A 27,647-nucleotide genomic window follows, 5' to 3' on the forward strand; every position below is an offset into this window, starting at 1 on the left:
GGGATTTTTAAGCTGACTGGCTGGCTCGAGAATTACGCATGTGTGAGACTGCGACCAATGTTTCGTTCATTTTTTTCTTTTTCCTTTCCAATCGTGCTTCATTGTATTTCGCTGCTGCTCTGATTGCCCGTTTTGGTCGGTACGATTTGAGAAGCACAAAATGGACCAATCAAAAATGGGCACATAGTGCATTTTGACAATGCTTGATATTTCAAAATTATTCAATTATTTATCTCAAGAAAAATGAAATGTTATTCGTTATGATAAATGCGTGGATATATTTTCTATCAATTGATGCAAAAACCTTTGCGATCTATTGAGAAATGCTCGAGTTATAAGCGTTCCAAATCTTGCATTTTTTCCTACTTGTTCAGTGCCTAGATTTCCATTTCACCCCCTATATCTTCCGGTTAGACGTAGTCCTACGTCAAAAATGAGCGTTCTATCATATATATTCTATAACTTTGTAGAAGACAGTTTTTGTCTAAAAAATAAATATCTCTTACACAGTTGTTTTTGGCACTTTCCATCTAAGTTGCATTAGGGTAACCATGAAAAAACGAGTTTTTTTTTTTGCTTTAACTTTTATATTTAAAATTCTACATTAAAACTGTCTTCGTACGACTTTTAGAGCTTATCATTACCAACATTTTGCGATGCAGAACTTGTCAATATGTTAGTCCTACTCAAAGTTATCGATGGTTCCAATTTTAATTTAATCAAACACAAATATATTTTTTTAAATCACATATTATATAGAGTGAAATTTGTTCTTTCAGATTCCGTCAACAAACATTTTTTTATGTTTGCCCCAGAAAGAATGACAAACAAATGAAAAGAGCGTGTTTTTTTGGGGGAAAATATCAATAACTTTGAGTGAAGTTGAGATATTCACAAGTTCTGCATCGCAAAATGTTTGTATTAATAAGTTCTAAAAGTCTTCCGAAGACAGTTTGTATGTAGCATTTGAAATACAAAAGTTAGAGCAAAAAAAAAACAGTTTTTTTCATGGTGACCCTAACGTAATTTAGAAAAAAGTCGGTTATTTCAAGAGATAGAAAAAAGAACTTTGTTCTACAAAGATATCTAAAAAAAATGGGACTACAACATTGTCGAACTACCGTACCTCTATTTTTAAAGATAAGAAAGTTAGGTTTTTTATTTCATCGTAAATGTTGGTCACCCAATTTTTGACAAAATCAAAATAAGCGCTCTATCATATGCAACAAGTTTGTCGAAGACTGTTTTTGTCTAAAGAATAAATGTCAAGCTCTAAATGCTAATTTCCACTTAAATACATCTCCTGGACATTGTGCATTGCGGTAGATGCATAAACATATTTCCTATAAACTGATGCAAACATCGTTGCGATCTATTAAGAAATGCTAGAGTTTTGAAACTTTGAAATTCATTTTTTCCTACCTGTTCAATGTTTCGATTTTCTTTTACTTCCTGTTCGGACGTGAAAAAAAAAGTCCCTTGAGCAGCGATTGGTTTCTCAACTGCTCAAAGCTGAAAATCATTTATTGACACAATAATTGATACAATCCTTAGTACAAATTGAAATACTTACATAAGTTTTTTCTTCTTCTCGATTTGAATATCGCGAATAACTACTTCGCGGAGTTCTCTTCAAAATTCATCGCTGTTATCCGGAACAACCTTCTCCAAGCAACGCGGTCTGAAAATGGATTTTTTCTAATTGATTCTTGAATATTCTGTCAACGCTTGCTGTGACACAGTTGAAGTCTGCAGGGCTGTATTGCCAGAAAAAAGTTTCACGTCAAAAATAGAAATGGAATTGACGAATTTACGTTGGATTTACAACCAGATAGCGCAGCGAGTAAAATGAGGATGTTTTGTTTTTTTTTTTTGGTATGAAATTCGTTCAAATTTTCTAGAAAAATCAGAATTTATTTTCAAATTTCCCGTTTTTATGTATTCTTTCCACAAGGTTAGAAAATCATCATTTTACAATGTGCTATGTATATTACGAGGAATGGCTTGTTATAAGTATTGTAACTTTAATTTTTTTCAACTAAGTAAACAATGAATGGGGTGTTTTGTGCTAAAAATACAGCAAGTTTTGTGCTAAAAATACAGCTAAAATACAGCAAATTCTCGTATTCGCCCCTACATAATCAATGATATCAGCCAATTTGATATGATATCGATTTCATCCCAATTATCCATAGTATCAATAACCGGTATGCATTGTCAAACTCAAAATTTTCGAAAATTATCTATGACTTTGGTCAAATCGCGTGTTAAAACCATCGTAAATATACAAAACTTCAACTTTCTTACCATATACTGACGACATTCAATGGCTGAAATGAATCTAAATTGAAATAAAATAAATAGTCACCACGATAAACATACACCCTCACTTTTGTGGTTCTGAGCTCTAATGTAGATGTCGCATGAGCTGATTCAGCTTTGCGTAAATTCGTCAATACGTTAAAGTTGTATTATATTTGTACATTCTGTTTAACATATAACGGGTGAATCATAAGATATAAAGCTATACATCACGAGTGCGTCATTTGTGGAGTGTAAAAACAGGCTTCGAAATTGGAGTTTATCCCTCATCTTCATCGATGGAATTATCGATATCGTGAATTTGACCACCCACCGCTGTGCTGTACTTGTTATCCGTAGTGATCGTGTCGTGGATCGGTAGATTCTGGGATCGAAAGTTTTCGTCTGGACCATTCACCATATCGTCGGTTTATTGTAACACGTCTCAACGCTATAAAACGATTGTTTTCGCTCTGAACACATATACACGGATAACTTGAACTCTGTCGTTTCTTATCGCAATGTCAAGTTTAGCGAGAACCCCTCCTAAGTCTGGGCTTATGAAAACAGCCCAAACAACCGTATCCAAACGATCACGAGTGGAGGATGAAGTGAGTGGAAGTGCGCTGTCGTTGGATTCTGCAGTGCAACTGCTTATGAATCAGTTCACCGAAATCAAAGGCATGTTTGATGTGCTGCGCAATGACTTGCATAGCAAAATTGCGAGATGAACGGTAGGCTGGATGCTGTATCACAGGAAATTCATACGCTCAGGACGGATTATGCTTCGAAATTCAATGACAACGACGTGGCTCTGAACGTGCTGAAAGAGCGGGTTGACAGGATCTCTTCTGCTGTCGACAATCTCGAGAACCGTAATGAGTTGATAATCAGCGGTATTCCGTTTATTAATGGTGAAGATTTGGGTGCGTACTTCTGGGCGATTAGGAAGTAGGATTCGGCGATTCTGAAACTTCACTGGTAGACATAAGGCGTATGAAATCCGGCACACTAAAGGATGGCGAAAGTTTGGAAAGTTTGGTCGTGGTGCAGTTTGGTTTGAAGAATGTCCGAGATCGATTCTACAGTGCCTACTCACGTGATCGGAATCTAATATTGAACCACATCGGAATAAATTCGACGCGCAGAGTTTATGTTAACGAATAGTTGACGTCTTCAGCGCGCAAAGTTAAGGCAGTAGCGCAAGTTGTCATCGGTATTTACCAAACTAGGAACTGTCTACGTGAAAACAACAACTGGAGGGCCGACCGTTGCAGTCCACACCGAACATCTACTGAATACTACTCTTCAGTTCACAGAATTATCCTACAGATTTCTCAACCGTTGCAAGATCATGAATCACCAATGGGTGATTGATAACTTCGAAAATCTACTCCAACTGACTCCTCAGTCAAGTTTTATGTCTTTATACCATGAGTACCTTACCCACGACGTGCACCCTTCACCAGGCATCTCCAACCAAGTTTGCTTCCCTTACTTCTGCAATTCCTCTGTCATTTTTTATCTGTCCATGCGACAAAAAATCCATGGAATCCCAGATCACCTACGCTCAGATTATATTCCGGAGATATTCGGCAGAATATTGGAAAGTTGGATCTGATAAAATGTTCTTTACTGACGGTTCATTCATAAACGGGTCCACTGGCTTCGGCATCTTCAATGAAAATTCCAGTGCCTCTTTCAAACTCAAAGATCCTTGTTCCGTGTATGTCGCTGAACTGGGTGCGATATACTACGCTTTAGGGATCATTGAAACATTGCCCATCGACCATTATTTTATTTTTTCAGACAGTCTCAGCTCAATAGAGGAAATCCGCTCAATGAAAGTTGATAAACGCTCATCTTATTTCCTAACAAGAATAAGACATCTATTGAGCGTTTTGGTCGAAAAATTATTCAAGATTACCTTAGCATGGGTTCCCTCTCATTGCTCTATTCCGGGGAATGAGAAAGCGGACTCGCTAGCAAAGGTGGGCGCTTCAGAAGGCACACTTTTTGAAAGGAAAATTGCTTATAACGAATTTTTTCACATTCCTCGTCAGGACACACTCGTTAGTTGGCAGCGCATGTGGAGTGAAGATGAGTTCGGTCGTTGGTTACACACGATTATCCCTAAGGTTTCGACGAAAGCTTGGTTTAAGGGATTGAATGTCGGTCGTGATTTCATTCGCGTGATATCTCGGCTTATGTCCAATCACTACAACCTAAACGCGCATCTCTATCGCATTGGGCTCGCAGCAAACAATCTTTGTGATTGTGGCGATGGCTACCACGACATCGAGCATGTTGTCTGGTCGTGTATCCGGTTCCATGCTGCTCGCTCTCAGCTCTCTAGAGCACTGAGAGCAAAAGGCAGACAATCGGATATCCCCGTCCGGGATATCTTAGGTAGCCGTGATCCTGATCTTCTGCTTCATCTATACCTGTTCCTCAGAAACGCCGATGTCAACGTTTAATGATGTTTCCTTCGTTGTGTCCCCGTTTCATATCCCTCCTATCCGATCGATAAACTTTTACTTAGTCGCGGCAATACATACACACACTCTTTACAGATGCACGGGCCGAAGGTTGTGCAGTCCACTGATCATTCAACAAGAGCCAAAGGTTGTACCGCTCATGACAACTCTACACGAGCTGATGATTGCGCCGGCTAGTGACCATTCTATCCTGGATTCCTCGAGAAGACGCACCCCGCTAGATATGGGGTACAGACTAGGGGGGCGTTGCTGATTAATGGTCAGCTGCATCCCAATAGGAAGTATCCCGTGTCGGGCACACGTACAGAGCATCGAAGACTGCAACATACCAATTATGAGAACACTTGTAATACTAACCTCGAGCCAACCGCGAGTAATCGGTTACATATTACTAACATAGTTATAAGGCAAACATTGTCGAAATATTGAACTCCCGGCCCCGTCAGGTTGACGCCATATGAGCCTTAATAAAAATATATATTTTGGATAAAAAAAAAATCTACTGAATGATCTGACATAGTTCCGTAAATATTAATATTTGTAAAACTCCATTTTTTGAAGATTGTTTGTCGTATGTTTGATTGGTTGTAATTTTTATAAAAATAGTACATGCTGTGATTGAAATTATAAAATTAGGCTGTCAAAAAAGTCCTGCGGTATTTCCGCGAGGTGTCGTTGTAAGCGCGTAGTTCTAGTTGTATTCATTGTATCGAGTCATACTATAGCTTGTTGGAAAGGCATTTTTGCGCGCTATAATATAGTACTTGACAGTGTTTTGTTTGGTTAAGTCGCTCGTGAGTTATAGTGTCGCAAATATAAAGCAAAATAAAGTGAAAATCCGACATATTTTACAGTACTACTATGACAAAGGCAAAAATGCATCTCAAGCTGCCAATAAAATTTGTGCAGTTTATGGACCCGATACAGTTTCCATTTCCACCGCACAACGCTGGTTTCAACGTTTTCGTTCTGGTGTAGAGGTCGTCGAAGATGCGCCACGCTCCGGAAGGCCTGTCGTCGAAAATTGCGACAAAATCGCTGAATTAGCCGAGAAAGACCGGCGTAGTAGCAGCCGTAGCATCGGCCAAGAGCTGGGGATAAGTCATCAAACCGTTATTAACCATTTGAAGAAGCTTGGATTCACAAAGAAGCTCGGTGTATGGGTGCCACACACGTTGACGCAAAAAAACATCTTTGACCGTATCGACGCATGTGAATCGCTGCTGAATCGCAACAAAATCGACCCGTTTCTGAAGCAGATGGTGACTGGCGATGAAAAGTGGGTCACTTACGACAACGTGAAGCGCAAACGGTCGTGGTCGAAGCCCGCTGAAGCGGCCAGGAAGGTTCTGCTGTGTGTTTGGTGGGATTGTCAAGGAATAATCTATGATGAGCTACTTCCCTATGGCCAAACGCTCAATTCGGACCTGTACTGCCAACAACTGGACCGCTTGAAGGTAGCACTCATGAAGAAGAGGCCATCTTTGATGAACAGTCCGTATAGTCCGGACCTTGCACCAAGTGACTACCACCTGTTTTTGTCCATGGCGAACGAGCCAGGTAGTCAGAAGTTAGCCACAAAAGAGGCCTGTGAAAATTGGCTATCCGAGTTTTTTTGCCAATAAGGAAGCGAGCTTCTATAACAGGGGTATTATGAAGTTGGCATCTCGTTGGGAACAAGTCATCGAACAAAACGGCGCATATTTGACTTAAAACAGATGATTGTAACTAATTTTATGAACAAATGAAAATTCAAACAAAATACCGCAGGACTTTTTTGACAGCCTAATAATCAGCATAATCAGGAAACGCAACCCGAAACCAACGAGACGCGCATGCAGCATAATTGAAGATGAACCGCACGCGCGAGAGGTGCAATCCGAAACCCGCGAGCCACCACACACGGATGCTGACGCTGTAGTTCGTCCCAATAAAATAGGTTACTCTGGATTGCCTGAATCAGTCCCTAATTGAGTTCCAAAGTATTAACACATAAGAAGACGTGTATTAAATGAGAGAATAAAGTTTTTTTTTATCCATCTCGATACTACGATCCTATCTGGCGCAGTCAAGTGAAAGTGTGTGGTAATTAAGTGATAATAGTGATCGCGAAAACCGAACTAGCTACGTTCCAACAGTGCAACAACTCATCCACCGGGAAACCGCTGCAGGACGAATACCAGTTTGTGTGTTTGAGGAGCGAAATCGGATCCACACACAGAACCCTCCCAAAGAACCCGCACGAATGGAACAATTTGAGGACTCCAGGAGATGAGAATACACATTTTCCTGTAAGTAACCCAGTTTTTACTTTTAACACAAAAGCAATCAGACACATTGAGTGAATGGATTGCAACGACATAATTCAGAGGTGCTAGCCCCTACCCGAGGTAAGCGAATACCTGGAATATCACAAGTGAATAAACAAATACTAACATAAAAAAAAACACACAAACGATAAACCCACAAGAAACGCAGAATAAACTAGCGAATAAAAAGTGAAAGTGAAACCACAAAGCACAAATATGGATAGAAATTCGGCTTCACCGGAGCCTTTGATTCCGGATTTTGATGAGTCTGTGCCAATAGTTGCACAGCAAAGTACAATTGCGGACGAATTAATACAACACATTCAACACTTAACAGAAAATCAAAACAAATTAATTGAAACTATTGCAAAACTGAAACAAAAAGCAGAGGATCCTTTTCTCCAATATAGGACTCCTGACCCCATTCGTAATTTACACGAATTCAAAGGAACTAGAAGAAGTGAAACTCAAGCGTGGATCGACGATGTCGAGAATACGTTAGAGCTATTTAAAAATCAGAAAGGCTCAATGGTGTATTTTCAATACATTAGGGCCATAAAAAGCAAAATTACAGAACGGGCGAAAGAGACGCTTATTGCGGCCGGCAACCCGAATACATGGGAGGAAATCAAAGAAGTCCTCTTAAATGCACACGGAGATCGACGAGATCTCCCAACACAAATTCAATCTCTATTTTATGCCAAACAGGGCAACAAAAATGTTACAGATTACTATAACAAAATAAAAGCAATAGACTCCAGCATTAAAACGAGTCTCGCGCTAATGGACGAATATAAAGGGTCAATTACAGCCCTAAATAAATTAGTAAGCCTCATGACGCTAACACGGTTTGTAGATGGCCTGGGGGAAAATCTTTCAATGAATGTGAGAAGTCACAAGCCAGATACGCTTGATGAAGCGTTATCGATCACGCTGCAATACACAAACGCGGTATTTAGACAAAAACTAGAGAAAAGAAGCAACACCAGTAGTAACAGTAATGCTAATCCTCCTCAAAGGAACAACAATGTATACCCTCCATCAGGAAACCATAAGCAGAACTCGGGGAAATTTAGAAATAATAATTATAACAACGAAGACGTATCAATGAGGACACATACCTCAAAGATGCAAATGAATAACCACGAAGGGCAAGAGCCAGAGCCCAAAACGGAACAGATCAAAACCGAAGAGGCGAACGTTTCACAACTAGACTCAGGTGATGATGATTTCTTCGATGACGAACTAAATTTTCATCAGGAACACGCGCCAAACGTACTAACGTAAATAACAACTTCATACCTTATTTCACAATAAATACGACTAAGGGTGAAATGAAATTTTTGGTGGACACAGGGGCCAACAAAAATTATATTTCACAAGACCATGTCAACATCGAAAACGCCAAACCGGAAAGCGGAATTCGAGTAACAAACATGAATGGAACCCATGAAATTTCTAAATCAGACTCTTTCGATCCATTCGGTATCAAGAAAAAAGTGAAATTTTATGTTTTCAAGTTTCACGAATACTTTGACGGCCTAGTTGGGTACGAGACTTGGAGAGATCTAAGGGCTCAGCTCGACATTGGCAAAAATCAGTTGAGAATCGGAAGGAAAACATTTAACCTGAAGAAAAAGTTCCCGACTAGCAATAACATACATCTGAATGAACAAGAGTTTCAGTTCATAAAAATTGCGACGGAAAAGGATGGCGATTTCATTATATCGGACGAAAAGAGTTTGGGTGAATTTTCAATACTCCCTGGGGTGTACCACAGCTCCAATAGGGAAGCCTTTGTAGCCATTCGTAATTACAGAAAATCTCGAATTGAAATTAACCTTTCGGAATTAAACATTAACAATGAAGAATTCGTTATTTCGAAACTCCCAAGTAAGAATTTCGAAAAATCCCAGTTCAAAATCACAGATGACTCTCTAAACGATAGAGAAAAAATCGAACTCGATAAAATTTTGAGGAAAAATTCGGAAATAATTTATTCGGAAAATCAAGCGCTATCGTTCACGCACCAAATTAAACACAAAATAAGAACAGTCGATGATATCCCGGTGCATACCAATCCTCAAATTTATGAGGAAGAAGTGCAAAAGCAGATTCAAACACTGCTGAAAGATGGTATAATTCAGGAATCAATCTCACCCTATACGTCCCCGATTTGGATAGTGCCGAAGAAGGTCGACGCCACGCGAAGAAAAAAAATTTCGATTAGTCATTGACTATCGAAAATTAAATGAAAAAACGATTTCCGATCGTTACCCAATACCAGATATCACAGAGATACTGGATAAACTTGGGAAAGCGACTTATTTTTCTACTATCGACTTGGTCTCTGGATTCCATCAAATCCAATTAGACGAAAGCGATAGAGAAAAAAAATGCATTCTCAGTCAATGGCGGAAAGTACGAGTTTACTAGAATGCCATTCGGCTTAAAGAACGCACCCGCAACATTTCAAAGGGTGATGGATGCTGTACTTCGCGAGTTCATCGGAAAATGTTGTCTAGTATACATGGACGACATTATCGTATTTTCAAGTTCCTTCGAAGAACATATCAAAGACATTCGGAACATATTTGGAAAACTAAAAGAGGCAAATCTAAAAATACAATTTGAAAAATGTTTTTTCTTTAGGAAAGAAACACAATTTCTTGGCCACACAGTTACGAGAGAAGGAGTTAAACCTAACTCCGATAAAATCGAAGTAATCAGAAACTGGCCAATCCCGAAGAACGAAACTGAATTGAAACAGTTTTTAGGCACAATTGGGTATTACAGAAGATTCATTAGGGACTTTGCCAAATTGGTAAAACCCCTTACAAAATTACTAAGGAAAGACACTGCGTTCAAATTTTCTAGGGAAACAATAACATGTTTCGAGAAATGTAGAGAAATCCTAACAAGGGACCCGATTTTGCAGTACCCTGATTTCTCGAAAGAGTTCATTTTAACAACAGATGCAAGCGACTACGCCATCGGAGCGGTACTCTCGCAGGGGCCCGTTGGTAAAGATAGACCGATTGCGTTTGCATCTAGGACACTGAATAAGACAGAGGAAAATTGTTCAACGACCGAAAAAGAGTTTCTTGCTATGTACTGGGCGGTAAATCATTTCCGACCATATTTATATGGTAGAAAATTCAAGCTAATAACAGATCACCAACCTTTAACTTATTCTCTAACAAACACAAACAAAAGAATTCTTAGAGGTAAACTCAAACTCGAAGAATACGATTACGAACTTTTATACAAACCAGGAAGGACAAATACCGTAGCAGATGCTCTATCGAGAATAAAACCGGAAGAGATCACCCACAGTTCTATCCAAGACATCAATAACCAGCATCAATATTCGGAAGGAAACGATACAGATCTAAGCACAATACATTCAGCGGATACGAGTGACGATTATTACATATGGACCACAGAAAAACCACTGAACATGTTTAGAACACAAATTATTTTCAAAATCGCAAACATAAACACCGACGTATACGAAGAAATATTCCCAAGATACCATAGACACACGATAGTGAGACCATTCTACAATGAGGAGGAAATCACCAAAGTATTTAAAATGCTATTGAATCCTAAAGGTGTGAGCGGCATCAAAGCACCTATTTCTCTGATCCAACTTATTCAAGAAACATACAGAAAATATTTCTCGACTAATAAAATTTTCAAGGTTTTTATTTCAGAAACGCTACTGGAAGATGTACGACTGGAAAACGCCCAAGATGAAATCATAAAACAGACACACTCCTTTGCGCATCGCGGAATGAAAGAAAATAAAATTCAAATTTTACAAAGATACTTTTTCCCGGAACTCGATCGTAAATTAAAAATTCACGTAGCATCCTGTGACATTTGCAAGAAAAGTAAATATGACAGGAGGCCACCCCAGCTTATCCACAAAAGCACATTTGGAGAAAAACCTTTTGAACGAATTCATATCGATGTATTTTTCATGAAAGGATCAAAATGGCTTACGATCGTCGACTCATTCTCAAAATTCGCTAACATAATCGCTTTAGAATCCCGAACAATAGTAGACATGAAAAAAGCAATCACAGAACACCTCAGAATATTCGGCAGACCACAAACCATAGTGTGCGATCAAGAACCAACCTTTAAATCAATCGACTTTGTCGGATTTTTGAACGATCTTGGCATCGAAATGCACTTTGCGAGTAATTCAAACTCGAATGGAATCGTAGAACGTTTTCATTCGACTTTGTTCGAATTATACAGAACCTTGAAACATAAACACACCAACATTTCGCTTAATGACCAAATTAATATCATAACAGATATTTATAATAACACATATCATACGGTCACTAAGAGAAAACCCCGCGAGCTCGTTTTCAACCAAAGAAACACGGTCGACATCGAAGAAATCACTGAAAACGCGAACAAACTTCAATCCGCAGTGAAATTAGAACTTGACAAAAGGAAAGCAGCGTACGAAAAACAACACGAAAACAATAAAAAAACCACCCCAACTTCATACAAACGATAATAAATATATTAAAATAACGCAACGGCTTAACAAAGATCGAGATCCTTATAAAATAGCAACCGTACTAACAGACAACGATTTAACTTTTACCGATAAAAACAACATAAAAATTCACAAAAATCGCTTGAAATCCTAAAGGAATAATAATACTAATTTGATAAACAACTTTACATTTCCTTGCAGACTGTTCGCCCTTACATCCGCAACGACGTATCAGGATGTATCAAATAACAATGGCTTAATAGTCTTTAAAATCAATCAAGTTAAAATAAAACTCGGATACGAAAGAATAATACATACAATTATTATGAACGACATTAAAAATAATATCTTATACATAGAAAAGCTAGCAAACACATTAAATACAACAACCCATCTAAAAAATACCCTTGATTACACGTTAAAAACACGTAAAACCAACAGCTTATCTCCTAGGAGATTCTTCTTCTTTCTTCTTCAATGGCACTAACGTTCCTAGAGGAACTTCGCCGTCTCAACGTAGTATTACTTGCGTCATTTTTATTAGTACTTAGTTGAGATTTCTATGCCAAATAACACGCCTTGAATGCATTCTGAGTGGCAAGCTCTAGAATACGCGTGATCACAGTGCAAGTCGGAGGAAATTTCTTTGACGAAAAATTCCCCCGACCAGAACGGGAATCGAACCCGAACACCCGGCATGTTAGTTATGACGCTAACCACTCGGCCACGGGAGCACGGGAAGAGGACTCATAGACGCTTTTGGTTCTACAATCAAATTCATAGCTGGAAATCCCGATCACGAAGATCTTTTGTTGATCAATTAAAATTTTGATAAACTCGAAACAACCTTAAATAAATTTATAACTAATGAATCAAAACAAATACGAATTAACAATCTCCTAGAAATCCATTTGAGCAATGTATCAAAAACATTAATAGATATCGAGGAATCAGTAAGAGAATCTCAAAATGAGTTAGGATATATCAACCTTATTTTTAACATAGATATTATTATAAGAATACTAGAAGATTTGGAAGAACAAATAACACTATCTAAACTAAACTTGATAAATAAAAATATACTTAGTCCAGCAGAAAAACTTTATATTTGGAATTATCTAACTAAGCAAAACATAAGATTGACGTATGAAGACGAAATATTTGTTCACATCAATAGTATTGTCTCAATAAAAAGAAATCATTTTATTGTCATTGTAAAAATCCCGATAGTAGAAAATAGGGACTACGAACTACTGCAGTTAGAACCAGTCGGCGGAAACAGCACGAAGATCAGCACGAACATAAAATACGTAGCAAAATATAAGGAAAAGCTCTTCCAACAATCCGGCAAATGCACGATATGCGAAAGAACAAAGGCAATCACCGACGAATGCATCTCCAATATTCTAAATAACTTCAAAGCAAAATGCATTTTTTCAAAACAAAAGGAAAACCCCTAAATCAGAGAAATAATTCCAGGGACCATAATAGTGGATACCACAGTAAGAATTCACAGTTCGGACTCATGTGGCGACTCGAGAGAAATAACAACACCAACCATCATAGAAACTGAAAACTGTACAGTTAAAATAGGAAACAGTACATTCCACAACGTAAACAAAGTTATCGAACAGTTACAACTCATGACACCAATCTTTGGGAAAATTATAGAAGCCAAAGAACATATCCCTGATGCAGAAACACTTCACACCATCACCATGAACAACCTCGAAGAGCTGAACAAAATCAAAGTCCATTTGTCCAAAACACAAACCGTTGGAGGATCACTGTTGACCTCCTTACTCGTCCTTGCAATTCTTCTATTCTTTATTCACAGATACATGAAGAATAGGAAGACAAAACCCAATACCACTATTCCCTGCCAGATGCATGAAGCCGCAGCAGATCCCAACCCAAAGCCCACGGAAAAGGACGAATCACCATCCATCCCGCAACAACCATCAGAGGCAATGGTTGCGTTGTTGAAGAGTATGAAGAGTCAAACGAGGACGCTCGACACCTAGGGGGGGGAGGCGTTACGACGGGATCCCGCCCCCGCAGCATAGCAGCATAATCAGGAAACGCAACCCGAAACCAACGAGACGCGCATGCAGCATAATTGAAGATGAACCGCACGCGCGAGAGGTGCAATCCGAAACCCGCGAGCCACCACACACGGATGCTGACGCTGTAGTTCGTCCCAATAAAATAGGTTACTCTGGATTGCCTGAATCAGTCCCTAATTGAATTCCAAAGTATTAACACATAAGAAGACGTGTATTAAATGAGAGAATAAAGTTTTTTTTTATCCATCTCGATACCACGATCCTATCTTATATATATATATATATATATATATATATATATATATATATATATATATCAGATTTCCGTCAAAAGTGGGAGTTTTATCCTTAATCGCAAATTATGAGACCCGTATATTTTTAATTTTTTTGTTAGGGTGTCCGTTTCCATTTTAGGGTGGTCCAACAAACCATTTTTTCGCATTTTCAACAATGACTTTTTCCAAAAATCATAACTCTCGAACTACTAGCCGGATTCAGATGATCGATATATCAAAATCATCATCTGGTCTTTTTCTAAAAAGTATTATACCTGCACAAAATTTGAATTTTGCTCTCGTTATAATTCATTGTATTCGTTTTCTATTGTTTTCATAGTCTCGGAGCCAAAGACGCTATAGTTATTTATATTTTGTCTGGAAAGCTGAGGATTTCTCACATAACATATCTCGAAAGCAGGGAGGCGTTTTTTTTCGTTTTTGAGTTATGATATTTCAAAGTTACCCGATGATCCAAAAATCATTTTCCCTTTTTTCCAAAAAATGATTTTCTTCAAAAAATTATTACTTTTGAACTACTGGACCGATTCTGATAATCGACATATCAAATTAAAGCCAACTAGCTAGCTTTTTTTTTTGAAAAAATAACACATCTGCTAATTAATTGGATTACAATCACATACATCCAGTCTAGTCGCATAGAAATGTTAAAGGAAAACTGAAAACATGTTAACTTTGAAAAATCATAACTTGAAAACGAAAAATAACACTTCTCTAGTATTCGGATATATTATGTGAAAAAACCTCAGCTTTCAGGAAAAAATATAAAAAAATATGACGCCATTGGTCCCGAAACGATGTAAGCTATAAAAAACAAATATAATCAATAATTACGAGGACAAAATCCATTTTTTTTTTCAGAGTGTAATATTTTTTCAAACAAGACTAGCTCATTGGCTTTAATTTGATATGTTGATCATCTGAATCGGTCCAGTAGATCAAAAGTTATGATTTTTTGTAGTGGAAAATTGTAAGTTTTCTACTAAAACTTGACTCTTTCAAGTAATTGGTCCATGTTTTGAATTGTGATGTTTTTGCTTTATCTGAAACATGGCTTCGTTCGGACAATGTGTTAAACATCCATGATTTTAACATTATTCGTTTAGACCGTGATGATTCCTGTGGAGGAGTTCTCATAGGTATTAGAAAATGCTATCCATTTTACAGGATTCGCCTGCCTTTAGTCACAGGAATTGAAATTCTTGTGTGTCAGGCACGTATCAAGGGTAGAGATTTGTGCATTGCTTCTATTCATATTCCATCAAGTACAATGCTCAATCATGGCAATTTTGAATACAGGTGAAGAAGAATTGCTCCATCATCAGGCCGCACAAGTCGCTTAGATCTATCCCTTTGCTCTTCCTTTTGGAAGATTGTCCAAGATCCACATGGAAGTGATCATTTGCCAATCACCGTTTCTATTTCAAATTATTCTGAATCGTCTGGAACTATGAATGTTCAGCATGATTTCATGTTCAGCATGTTCAGCATGAAACATTGATTGGAAGAGATATTCTTCAATTATTTCATAATCAGTGGCATTAGTTCATGAGTTACCCCCGTTAGACGAGTATAATTTTCTAGCTGGATTAATTCATGATAGTGCTATTGATGCTCAGACGAAACGTTTTCCTGGGAATTCGTTTCGCAGTCGTCCTCCTAATCTGTGGTGGGATCAAGATTGCACAGATCTTTATAAAGAAAAATCGAATGCGTTCAAGGATTGCCGTAAATCGGGCTCCTGCGAACGTTACGACAATTACATTTATCTGGAGCGTCAATTCAAAAGCTTCATAAAAGCCAAAAAGAGAGGTTATTGACGTAATTTTGTGAATGGGCCTCCCCGAGAGTCCTCTTTGAGCACTCTTTGGAGAGTTGCCAGACAAATGAGGAATTCATCTCATTCAAATGAACAAGTTGAATATTCTGAAAGGTGGATCTATGACTTTGCCAAGAAGATATGCCCAGATTCAGCTCCGGTTCCACCTCCCTTCTTGGAGACATCTGATGATATTGCGCCTCCGTTCAGTATGGCTAAATTTTCGCTTGCACTTCTGTCATGTAACAATTCGGCTCCGGGGTCAGATAGGATTAAATTCAACTTATTGAAAAACCTTCCTGATAATACGAAGAAACGTTTGTTAAAATTGTTCAATGTTTTTCTTGAGCAGAACGTTGTTCCGCATGAGTGGCGACAGATTAAAGTTATAGCTATTCTGAAACCTGGTAAACCTGCGTCTGATTATAATTCTTATAGACCAATAGCAATGCTCTCTTGCATTCGCAAATTATTAGAGACAAATGATTCTATGTCGCTGAGACAGCTGGATAGAATCCAACAACCTTTTCTCACCTTCGCAGTTCGGGTTTCGTAAAGGCAAAGGAACTAATGATTGTCTTGCTCTGCTTTCATCAGAGGTTGACATCGCCTTATGTAAAAAGCAACAAATGGCATCAGTGTTCCTTGATACCAAGGGTGCGTTTGATTCAGTTTCCATTGAGGCTCTTTTTGAGAAACTTCATCTAAATGGGGTTGCTCCAAAATTAAATAGTTTTCTGTTTAACCTAATGCGTGAAAAACATATGAGTTTTTCCCATGGTTCTTCACCAGTTTTACGGATTAGCTACATGGGTCTCCCTCAAGGCTCATGTCTTAGTCCAATCCTTTACAACCTTTATGTAAATGACATTGATGTTTGTTTATCAGGAAACTGTACTTTGAGACAATATGCAGATGATTGTCTAGTGTCGGTAATGGGCAAAGACAGAATTAATCTGTATAATCCCTTGATAAGTCGATAATATTATTGATAATTTGGTTGATTGGGCTTGTAAATTGGGTATTGAGCTTTCTACTGAAAAGTCAGAGATGGTTGTGTTTTCAAGAAAACACCATCCTGCTCAACTGCAACTTAAACTTTTGGGTAGAACAATTAGACACTTGTTGTCATTCAAGTATTTAGGAATTGTATTTGACTCCAGAGGCACATGGGGTGAACACATAGGCTACTTGAAACAAAAATGTCAGAAACAAATAAATTTTCTCCGATCCATAACAGCGACTTGGTGGGAGGCCCATCCTGACGATTTGATTAGGCTGTATAAAACAACCGTTCTATCTGTTATGGAGTATGGGAGTTTTTGCTTCAGATCCGCTGCCCGTACTCGTATTCTGCAACTGTGGAGACTTCAATATCGCTGTTTGCGTATTGCTCTAGGATGTATGCAGTCAACACATACAATGAACCTAGAAATTTTAGCTGGTATCCTTCCTCTTTCTGTTATCATTCCGTTATTTGATACGTTGTGAAACACTCAATCCGATTGTTGTTGGGGAACTGGCTCCGTATTCAGGTCTGTGATTTCTTCGGCAACCAAGGTTTCAGCAAAATTATTTATAAAACAACACTCACTTTTCAAAACAATACTTTATATTGACAAACAACTCTAATTTTACATTTATTCATAAAATACAATATTGGACTTCATACAATAAATTTGGACTCTACAATATAATGGCAACCTTTCGCCTTTGGTGGTCAGGAATATAATAATTTCTTCTACAAAAAGGACCTTAGACATACATAATACAATTATTCATTTTTACATCAATTCAACCTCATACAAAACATTCATTATTCCCATCTATCTATTTCGCTCACAGAGCTGATGTTTACTTGCTTGCCTGCCATTGTTTGTTTAGTACAGTACACCCCTACAAGAAACTGATGCAATGATGCGAGGGGTTCTTCGAATTTCCTCTTGTAATGACAAACACCGATAGTGATAGCAAACTTTGAAAAAATGCTAACCTTAGGCACTCAATCTAAGCGAATGTTGCTATATCATGAATTTCTGACCATAGAGAGCCCATCTACTTTATCTGGTTTCCAGTCCATTCCTTCAATTTTGTTCAATCCTTCTATTAATTTTGACTTGTCAATGAAAGTTTATGTGAGTGGTATTTCAGGTGATTTCCGCCAAATAGTTATGCCTGCAATATTCTTGTCAAGATATAAACATATGGATCCAGTCTTAATGATTCCACAGGCTTTGGGATATTTAATATTAACTTCTCCACATTCCGTAAGCTTAGTTTACCCTGTTCGGTGTTTGTTGCGGAATTGGCTGCGATCTACAGTGCTTTACAACATATTCAGTCCTTGTCACCCGAACGTTGTTACATTTTGACGTAGAACTACGTCTTTCATTAAGGGTTCCAAATTAGAAAACTGGTCACGTTTTTTTGAAATAAAGTTAACATGAATAACTATTTTTGCCACGAACGGGTTTTGGCGATTTACATACCAAACAAATCGAAAATTCCCTAAGATTTGTTTGATATGTTATACATTACGATCCCCTGGTGTGTAAATGGTTAAAATTCATGAAAACTATAAGCGTTTTAATTTTTCCATACATTTGTTCAGTCCATTGGTGTGCCTTCCCGAACAGAGCTGGCAATAACGGGCAACTTATCGCCGAGCAACGAAAGGGAAATCATAAGATTTAAAGTGAACAAAGGAAAAGAAGCAGAAGAATGAAGGGGAATACTTGCCTTGAGTATAAACAGTGCATCTTGCTGAGGCAAGCTTTCAGTCACGTCCTGTATTCAAGGCAATGAACATCGCTTGTGTCACATGTCTTCATTTCGGATAGAGCTGCGCGACCAAATTACTAACTCGCTGATGTCTCTGGCAATCATTGCATCAAACTGACGCCATTGCATTAAGGTTCTGAGCTACACAATTGTGTGGGGAATCATCAAGCTAGGCTATCGTCGGCCCAACAAGGAAATAATTGTTCTGGAATTTTGGTTTCGCAAACTCTCTCCACAAAGGATGAGAGCTAAGCTTATCTAGACTGACAATATAGGCAGGAAGAGCTTCTGTTGAGAAGAGCGTAAAACGGAGATAAGTGTGGGTATATTTAGTTGCTTCAAGTCATCGATATATGGATATATGTGTGCGTACGTGCGTGCTTCAAAACCCGTGTGTAGAAATAGCATCTTCGCTACGCTGAAATCCCATTTGTATATGCTTCCGTGTGCATTGGCCCTTTCACGAAATTTTTTTTTGGGAATACCAAACATCTTGAATGTCGTACTGGAATGTTAAAAGTTATTTGGGTTCGCGTGCCAGTCGCCTCCGACTAGGATTGCATTTGCGCTAATCTTGATCATAATGAAGCTATGCTACTCTTTTCGAGGTTGTTGAGATTAACAGAAAGAGTTTTTTTTCGTTTATTTAGTCACCAAGAAAGTAAATTTCGTTCTGCAATTTTTTATGTGATTTGGTTTCGCATGCCAGTAGCAAAACTTTATCCACTAAGGATTACAGCTGCGCTTATCTTGAGCATGAGGAAGTAATGTAACTTTTTTCGAGACCAGTAGTTAATATTACTGGTCTCGAAAAAAGTTACATTACTTTACATTAAGCGTTTTTTCTTTTGATAATAATGCAAAATGATGAGAAGTGTTTATAGTCTTAGTAGCTTCAAGCCACCAATGTATGGCTCTGTATGCATGTTATGGCGAACGCTTGTTTGGCGCTTGGTTTACGTTGTAAGAACGATGCCTAAAGATGAGATTCCATTGAGGCGACACTAAATAACATGTAGTATGATGACATGACACTCTACCAAACAGTTATTTCTAAAATTTCACAGCATTATAAAACAGTATCCGAAGTTATAAACATGCGACTTATATAAAATAACAGAGTAGTTCTACGTCAACAATGCGGTCGTATCTTGGACACAATCTTCTATATATATTTTTTCTGATAGTCTCAGCTCTTTAGAGGCACTTCGTTCGGCAGGGTCTAGATCAGTGGTTTTCAACCTTTTTTGCTCCATTCCCCTTTTTCCGAAAATTAATCCCAGTACCTCCACCCTATCAGTATTTTGCAAAAATTTCTGTAGCAATAACAGTAAAATAACAAAAGAATACAAACGATTTTCGAGTTATACTCGCAACAAATTTGATTTTATACTTGTATCTAATTACAAAAAAAGGTATATAAAGTTTGGCTAGTCAGTATGGCACCTGCACTTGATCTATTTCCGCCAAAATCGTAATTCTTGAGCACGTTGTCGAAAAGCACACATTATGTCACCTTCGATGTCCACTCTGTTACTGTGTTTTATTTCCATCAGCCGCGTTGTAGGAAATCCAGATTCACATAAATACTACGCAAAAGACAAGAACACTGGTAACGCTTATTTCGAATATCAGGATAAAAATCGACCATTTGGAGATCGATGAGATTGTTTTGAAATTGATCCGAAAATTTCGTCACTGCCAGTTGGAAGGAATTTCAAACCATGTCCAAATCTTGTTTTTGGATATAAGGAAAATTTGTTTCAAGTTTAACATGATTGTAAATGTACATGTAAATGTAAATGTCAATGTAAGAAGTCTTGATAAATGCTGTACAATTTTCTTTTTTATGGTCTTCTGTACTGTTTCGTCGTCTGTTCCATCATCATTCACTTACGAAAATCTTTCAAACATTGCGAGGTTGTTAAATTAAACATTACATTTCAGATTTGGAAATGTTTGCCGAGGATCGCAAATTTTAGCGTATCTAATAAAGTTTTTGTGGCAATTTTTGCTGATCATCATCATCTCCAAAGCGAAGTAGTATGTGCAATAGTGCACAATGATACCAGGAAATGAAAAAGCCGATTTTCTTGCTAAGAATGGCGCTATGGAAGGATACTTATTTCAAAGGCCCATTACTTTTGATGAATATCTCTATATTCCTCGTGAACGTGTACTTGAATCTTGGCAGACAAGTTGGAATGGCAGTGATAATGTTCGGTGGCTGTAGTCTATCCTTCCTAAAGATTCCCTCAAATCATGGTTCAAAGGATATAATTATTCTCGTTGTTTCATACGGGTAGTGTGCAGACTCATGTCTAATCATTATTCCTCGAATGTACATCTTTTTCGAATCAATATTAGTGATAGTAACTTATGTATTTGTGGTATAAATAGGTTATCACGATATTGATCACATTGTGTGGTATTGCTCTGAATTTCAAAATAACAGGTTATCTTTAATATAAAATTTTCGCGAAAAGAGAATGACACCCAATGTTTTGATCCGCGACGTTCTGGCTACACGTAATCTTGATGCTATTTCGTTGATATTGGGTTGGGGAAAAAGAAATGTCGTATATTGTCAATATATGGCAACACTTAAACATATCTTGTGTTATACTTATCGCATCGGGTCATGCTATACGGCTATTTAAAGACGACAATCTGTGCTAAAAGTGTCGTTTTGACAGTGTTGTGGTTGTCCTTTTCAGTCTCAAGTTATAGCGCGTCAAAGATGGAGTCCACCGAGCAAGAAATTCACCATATTTTACGTTTTTACTACCTGCGAGGTAAAACTGCTTCGCACAGCATAGCGTTGGTTTGATCGATTTCGTTCTGGTGTAGTGGCTGTCGAGGATACACCCCGTATTGGTAGGCCAATCGTCGTGGAAACCGATAAAATCGTTGAAATCATCCAAGTAGACCGGCCTGTGAGCACTCGCTCGATTGGCCAGGAACTGGGTATAGACCATAAAACCGTTTGGAACCAATCGCAGAAGATTGGATTCCAAAAAAAGCTGGATGTATGGGTGCCACACGAGTTGACGCAAAAAATCTTTTAGACCGAATCAACACCTGCGATGCACTGCTGAAACGGAACGAACTGGACCCAATTTTGAAGAAGATGGTGACTGGTGATGAAAAGTGGATCACGTACGACAACCTAAAGCGAAAAAAGCCGTGGTCGAAGCGTGGTGAGCCGGCCCAAACCATCGCCAAGCCCGGATTGACTGCCAGGAAGGTTTTGCTGTGTGTTTGGTGGGATTGGAAGGGAATCATCCACTATGAGCTGGTCAACTATGGCCAGACCCTCAACTCGGTTCTTTACTGTGAGCAGCTTGACCGTTTGAAGCAGGCGATTGACCAGAAGCGGCCAGAAATGATCAATAGGAATGGTGTTGTTTTCCACCAGGACAACGCTCGGCCTCACACATCTTTGATGACCCGCCAGAAGCTACGAGAGCTCGGATGGGATGTCCTATTGCACCCACCGTATAATCCGGACATGGCTCCAAGTGATTATCATCTCTTCCGGTCCATGCAAGACGCTCTTGGTGATACTAAGTTGGCCTCAAAAGCTTGCGACAACTGGCTGTCAGAGTTTTTTGCAAATAAGGAGGGGGGTTTATAAGGGGGGGGGGATAATGAAGTTGCCTTCTAAATGGCAACAAGTTTGCGAACAAAACGGCGCATATTTGACTTAAATTGGATAGTTTTCTTCTTCTTCAATGGCACTAACGTTCCTAGAGGAACTTCGCCGTCTCAACGTAGTATTACTTGCGTCATTTTTATTAGTACTTAGTTGAGATTTCTATGCCAAGTAACACGCCTTGAATGCATTCTGAGTGGCAAGCTCTAGAATACGCGTGATCACAGTGCAAGTCGGAGAAAATTTCTTTGGCGAAAAATTCCCCCGACCAGAACGGGAATCGAACCCGAACACCCGGCATGTTAGTTGTGACGCTAACCACTCGGCCAAGGGAGCACAAATTGGATAGTTTTAAGCATGTTAAATAAAACGTCAAATTTCGATCAGAAATACGACATTTCTTTTTCCCCAACCCTATATATCATTTCCTCAAGTCCATACACTTGTGTTTGATGATATATTTTAAAACCTGCATTTTTGAAAACACCATCATTTCTGTCAATCCAATCAAACTGTGGAGACTCTTTTGCCACAATATTATGTCGCATGCATTTGTATTGCTCGGTAGGTATTTTAAACATAATAGTGTTTTTGAGTGAATTTAAGTGAATTTAGTGCTATGTCCATTGTCCCTCGCTGATTCTCAGTCATTTCATGATGGATTTTAGAGATTTTCAAATATCAAAATCAGCATGCAACAGATAGCCTAACGTAATTCTACGTCAACTATGCGGTCATGCTTCGGACACAACCCTCCTACGACTTTTTTTTTGTTTGAATATAAGAATATTTATGCAATGTGTTTTGTATTTGTCGAGAACATATTTAATCAAATGTGGACACTATACACTCTAGATTCTATGCGAAAGATAAAACCGAGTCAGACAACTTTCATCATCATAAGAAAGTTGTCTTATCTCAAGGTCAGTGCAAAATCCATAACGAGTCATAAACCAGCTAAAGAGCTCCGGAAATACGTATCAGGAAACCAAATCAAATTACTCCGGGGTTAATCATACGGTAATGATCGAATTTCGTGCTGCATTGCTGAAAAACTGAAAAATCCCAAAGCGCGTCACCCAGCTCCAGCGAAAAGATCGAACGGATGCAAATACCGATCTCGTAGCCACACACCGAAAGGGTATGTGGCATTCACATTGAACCAGTCGTGTTTCAACTGCCCACCAGGTGTGCACCATGACGCTGCCGTGCGCTCTCAAATGCCTGTGCTTTATGGCGATACATTGGCGACCCTTGGTGGTGGAGGCCCAATTCGATCCGTACTTCGCGAAAGGCGCCAGCGGAATCGTTCAGCTGTTCGAGTGGCGCTTTGCGGACATCGAAGCCGAGTGCCTGCGATATCTGGGTCCGAACAAGTTCGGTGCGGTGCAGGTGGCACCGGTGAATGAAGTGCGCATCATGACCAATCGGTCCTGGCACGAGTGGTACGAGCCTGTTTCGTATCGGATCGCCGGAAGATCGGGCGATGAGATGCAGTTCCGTTCGATGGTACAGGCGTGCAATGGGGCCGGAGTTAGGGTGTTCGTGGAGGTGGTGCTGAATCATATGGCCGGTGGGAGCGGGCCTGTGCGGGGAACGGGAGGCTCGGTTGCGTATCCGGATAGTCGCAGCTATCCGGAGGCTCCGTACAGCGCGGCGGATTTTCATGATGCTTGCGCGATTATCGACGAGGGTGATCCCCATGAGGTGAGGAACTGCCAGGTGGATAATTTGCCGGATTTGAATCAGGGATTGGCGCGGGTGCGCCAAAGGATGGTGGACTTTATGAACAAGCTGATTGCGATGGGTGTGGCTGGGTTTTACGTGCAAGCAGCGAAGTACATGTGGCCGCATGATTTGAAGGTTCGAATTAATCGATCGATGTCAATTTAAAATACTTTTGTGTTTGTTTTCATAGGCCATTTACAACAAACTGGAAAATTTGAGCACCACGGCGGGGTACGCACGCGGTAGTCGACCATTCATTTACCAGGATGTGCAAGATATGGGCTCGGGAGGAACAAGGAAGAGCGAATACACTCCGATGGGATTCGTTACGGAATATCGCTTCGCGTTCGACATAGGGGACATCATGTTCAAGCGGAAACCGTTCCATTACATGGTCAATCTTGGAACGAGATTGGGTTACATTCCGAGGGAAAAATCGATTGTTTTTGTCGACGATCCTGCGCTACAGAGACTGTCGGATTCGGTTGAAAACCCGAAAATAGTTACGTTCAGAAACAAGCGACTGTATGGAATCGCTTTGGCATTTATTTTGGCCCATCGCTACGGCACTCCACGGATTATGAGCTCGTTTGATTACAAGCACTCGAATAGTGGACCCCCGAGTGACGCAACGGGAAAGATCTCTCCGGTTGTGGTGGATGGGAATGATCAGTGCGCCGGTGGTTGGATTTGCGAGCACCGATGGAATGTGGTTAAAAAGATGATGAAATTCAGGGCAGCAGTGTTGGGCCAACCCGTGATCAACTGGGTGGACAATGGCCAGAATCAGGTGGCCTTCTGTCGGGGGAAGGTCGGTTTCGTTGCATTCAATGCGGAAATTTCAATCTCTATGAAGGCAAATTTATTCACATGTTTAAAGCCGGGGACGTATTGCGACATTGTGAGCGGGAAAGTTGATGGGGGCAAGTGCTCTGGAACGAGCGTGACTGTGGATGTCGATGGGAGGGCCGATATCTTCATTTCGAGTAAGCTGAATGAACCATTCATTGCGCTGCTGGCAAGCGAGAAAATAGCCTAAACCAGTAACGCTTCAATTAATCATTAATTACTCTCTGCACTGTCATAATTGAAATAAAACACATGAATACAACTGCTGAACGTTGTGATATCTGTTATCTATTCAGGCTGTTTGAAGAAGGAGACATCTAAATCAACTAGGGTAACCCACCATTTCTGCGAAATTATTTTATCACTGCAGTCTTCCATAATCAGTGTTTTATTGGTGCTGAGATTCACTGCCAAGCATTTACCATGCTTTACGCTTCTCAATTGACCACTTTCCGTCAGGTGTTCCCAGGCTTGATTCCCTCGGCTCCGATGGCATCCGAACACGGCGATTGTGGATCCAGTATAGTCCAGACAGTGTTTGTAGCTATTCAGTTCCTGGTAATAATTGTGCGTCCAATACTGATTGGATTGTTTGTGATTGCAGGGAGCCAGCGAAGCCGAGTTTGATGTCGCGTCGTAGTGAAGACATGTCTCATTGCCCAGGGCTCGATTTTTAACCTGTAAAAAGCAACAGTTGTGAGAGTTTTTTCAGTCGACCTTTCCGTAAAACAACCTCTCCATGGAAAGCGCCTTTCACAAGAGGGTTCCTCATCTCCGGGAATGCATTTTCGATGTAATATCGAAATGTTTTGCATTTCGCTTTTCGTCGAACTTCCTTTCTGGCCGAAACGTCCCCCAGCTCATCCTCGGGATATTTTGGAATCCCATAGATGTCGAAAATCACCTGCTTATACTCATCCATCCACACTTCGGCTAGACGCAGCGAGTTCGCCCTCACCACATCCTTCTTGGTCTGAGTCAGATACGGATGACCGGTCTTTTGGATGTGTGCGACCCTTGAGCAGGGAACTGTCACCATTTTTCCACCGCAGATCCAGCTCTTCATCGACAGCTCGATATTTTCAATCCCGTAGATGTCGAACCCTTCGTCGTACCATCCGAGCCGCTCGAAGAATGCCCTGCTGATCGAAAACAGTCCGCCAGCCATCGCTGGCGTATCGAATGGCTCCATTTTGTCCTTCGGTTGATGAATCCGGCTCCAGCGTCCCCACCAGCCAAAGTTGAGATCCCAATCGTACGCTCCGTAATATGATGGTGCGTTCTCCGTGCGCAGATGCATGTCATGTTCGTCGATCCAATCGATCGTGGGGATGGCGATGGTGGTCCAGTTGCGGACCACCGAGTCCAGCAAGGCCTCCAGCCAACCTGTGAATGAAGGTTACCATGCGTTAGACTACAGTCACAACACAAACACAATGTTATACCAACTGTACACTCGACGTGGGCATCGAGGAATGTGATGACCGGTGCCGTTGAGTTTCGTGCTCCAAGCAGTCTAGCCCGGATCAACCCCTGCCTTTCGGATGCTCGTAAAATACGTACCTTCGATAGCGACCGAACGTAATCATCCAGCTGAGTTTTAGTGTGAGCTGCGTAATTATAGAAATCCATAAACACCTCACTAAACCCGTCTATCACTCGTCAAATGAGCACTCACGAAGATAAGAGAAATCATCCACCAAAATAATCTCCTTCACGAGTTTGGGAGGGGTTCGATCCAGAATCGAATGAACAGTTCGCACTAGCACCGACCACGCCTCATTATAAAACACAATCACAATCGAAGTCTTGGGCAGATCGCTCCGGAACCGACCCGGTTCCTTGCACCAGTTATCCCGCACATCCGGTAGTCTCCTCCGAACCGACATCAAGTCGGAGAGGTACTGATTGAGCCCTTGGGTGTCATAACCGCGCTTGATAAGTGCAGCTATCTCAGAATTATTTCGACCAACAGTGACGGCCACTCCCATATCACCCGGAGGGGCAGCTATCCGTGGATCCAATGTGGGTGAAACATAGACAAAATCCTCCGTGGATTGTGCCGAACCATTGGTCCACGGTTCGACTCTGGTCGCGTCATAGTTCGCTTGTTCCGCTATAAGTTCCTGCTGAAAAATCGATATCTCCCAGCTGGAACTGTACAGCGTGATGACACCCAAAACGCTCACAACCGAAAACAGCACGCACAGAAGTAGCTTCTTGTTGAACACCTAATGCGAAAATCAATTATTCAACCAAACAGAACCCAATCATTTGCCACAGGTGATTCAGCGCCAATTACCCGTTTCATACTTGGAGGGCTCGAGTCGAACTGAGTGAATAAGCCTGTCGACAGCCTGAATTGGACAGTCGACAACTATCGTTTGACGCGCGGAAGGTTTGTTTGAAGATAACGGCAGACAGCAGACAGTGATGAAACGAGCGATATATCTGAGTAAGCAAGCAATGTGTGACAGCCCCGAACTTGCAATGCGCGCTTGTGCCTCAATGCCATTTGAAGACGTCGGCCGGTACTTGGTAGTGGGAAAGGGGTAAGCGTCATGAAGCGGCCCTAAGCCTTGTCCGGCACCACGCTTCACGAGTGAGTTTGGATCAAAACTCAAGCTGCGATAAGATTTTGTTGGGGGTTTATGGGCTGCAAAAATACTGTTGTATCTTTGTTTTCCTAGTTATCGCGTTATATTTTCAATGGAAACAAGTTCGAACTCGCCACTAGAGATGTACACGTTTTTCTACTTTCATCAAAAATATATTATCTAATAAAAGTTAAGCTTCCGCTGATTTAATAATTATATTTTATTA

General features: G+C 40.0%; 2 protein-coding genes across 2 annotated transcripts; one reads left to right on the forward strand and one right to left on the reverse strand.

Annotated features, from left to right (window-relative positions):
• Window positions 1-23,124: 23,124 nt before the first annotated feature.
• LOC129770605 (alpha-amylase A-like) lies at window positions 23,125-25,094 on the forward strand. The gene is made up of 2 exons (XM_055773550.1): window positions 23,125-24,110; window positions 24,166-25,094. Exons 1-2 carry the CDS (start codon window positions 23,445-23,447, stop codon window positions 25,012-25,014), a joined length of 1,515 nt encoding a protein of 504 aa, XP_055629525.1. The 5' UTR covers window positions 23,125-23,444; the 3' UTR covers window positions 25,015-25,094.
• Window positions 25,027-27,380, reverse strand: LOC129770604 (putative polypeptide N-acetylgalactosaminyltransferase 9). The gene is made up of 5 exons (XM_055773549.1): window positions 27,127-27,380; window positions 26,503-27,055; window positions 26,270-26,434; window positions 25,558-26,210; window positions 25,027-25,502 (listed from the first exon to the last, which is right to left on the reverse strand). The coding sequence occupies exons 1-5, from the start codon at window positions 27,133-27,135 to the stop codon at window positions 25,113-25,115; spliced, it is 1,770 nt and encodes a 589-aa protein (XP_055629524.1). The 5' UTR covers window positions 27,136-27,380; the 3' UTR covers window positions 25,027-25,112.
• Between the last annotated feature and the right edge of the window lie 267 nt (window positions 27,381-27,647).

The sequence above is a fragment of the Toxorhynchites rutilus genome, chromosome 2 (genome assembly GCF_029784135.1).
Source record: "Toxorhynchites rutilus septentrionalis strain SRP chromosome 2, ASM2978413v1, whole genome shotgun sequence".
Classification (NCBI taxonomy): Eukaryota; Metazoa; Arthropoda; class Insecta; order Diptera; family Culicidae; genus Toxorhynchites; species Toxorhynchites rutilus.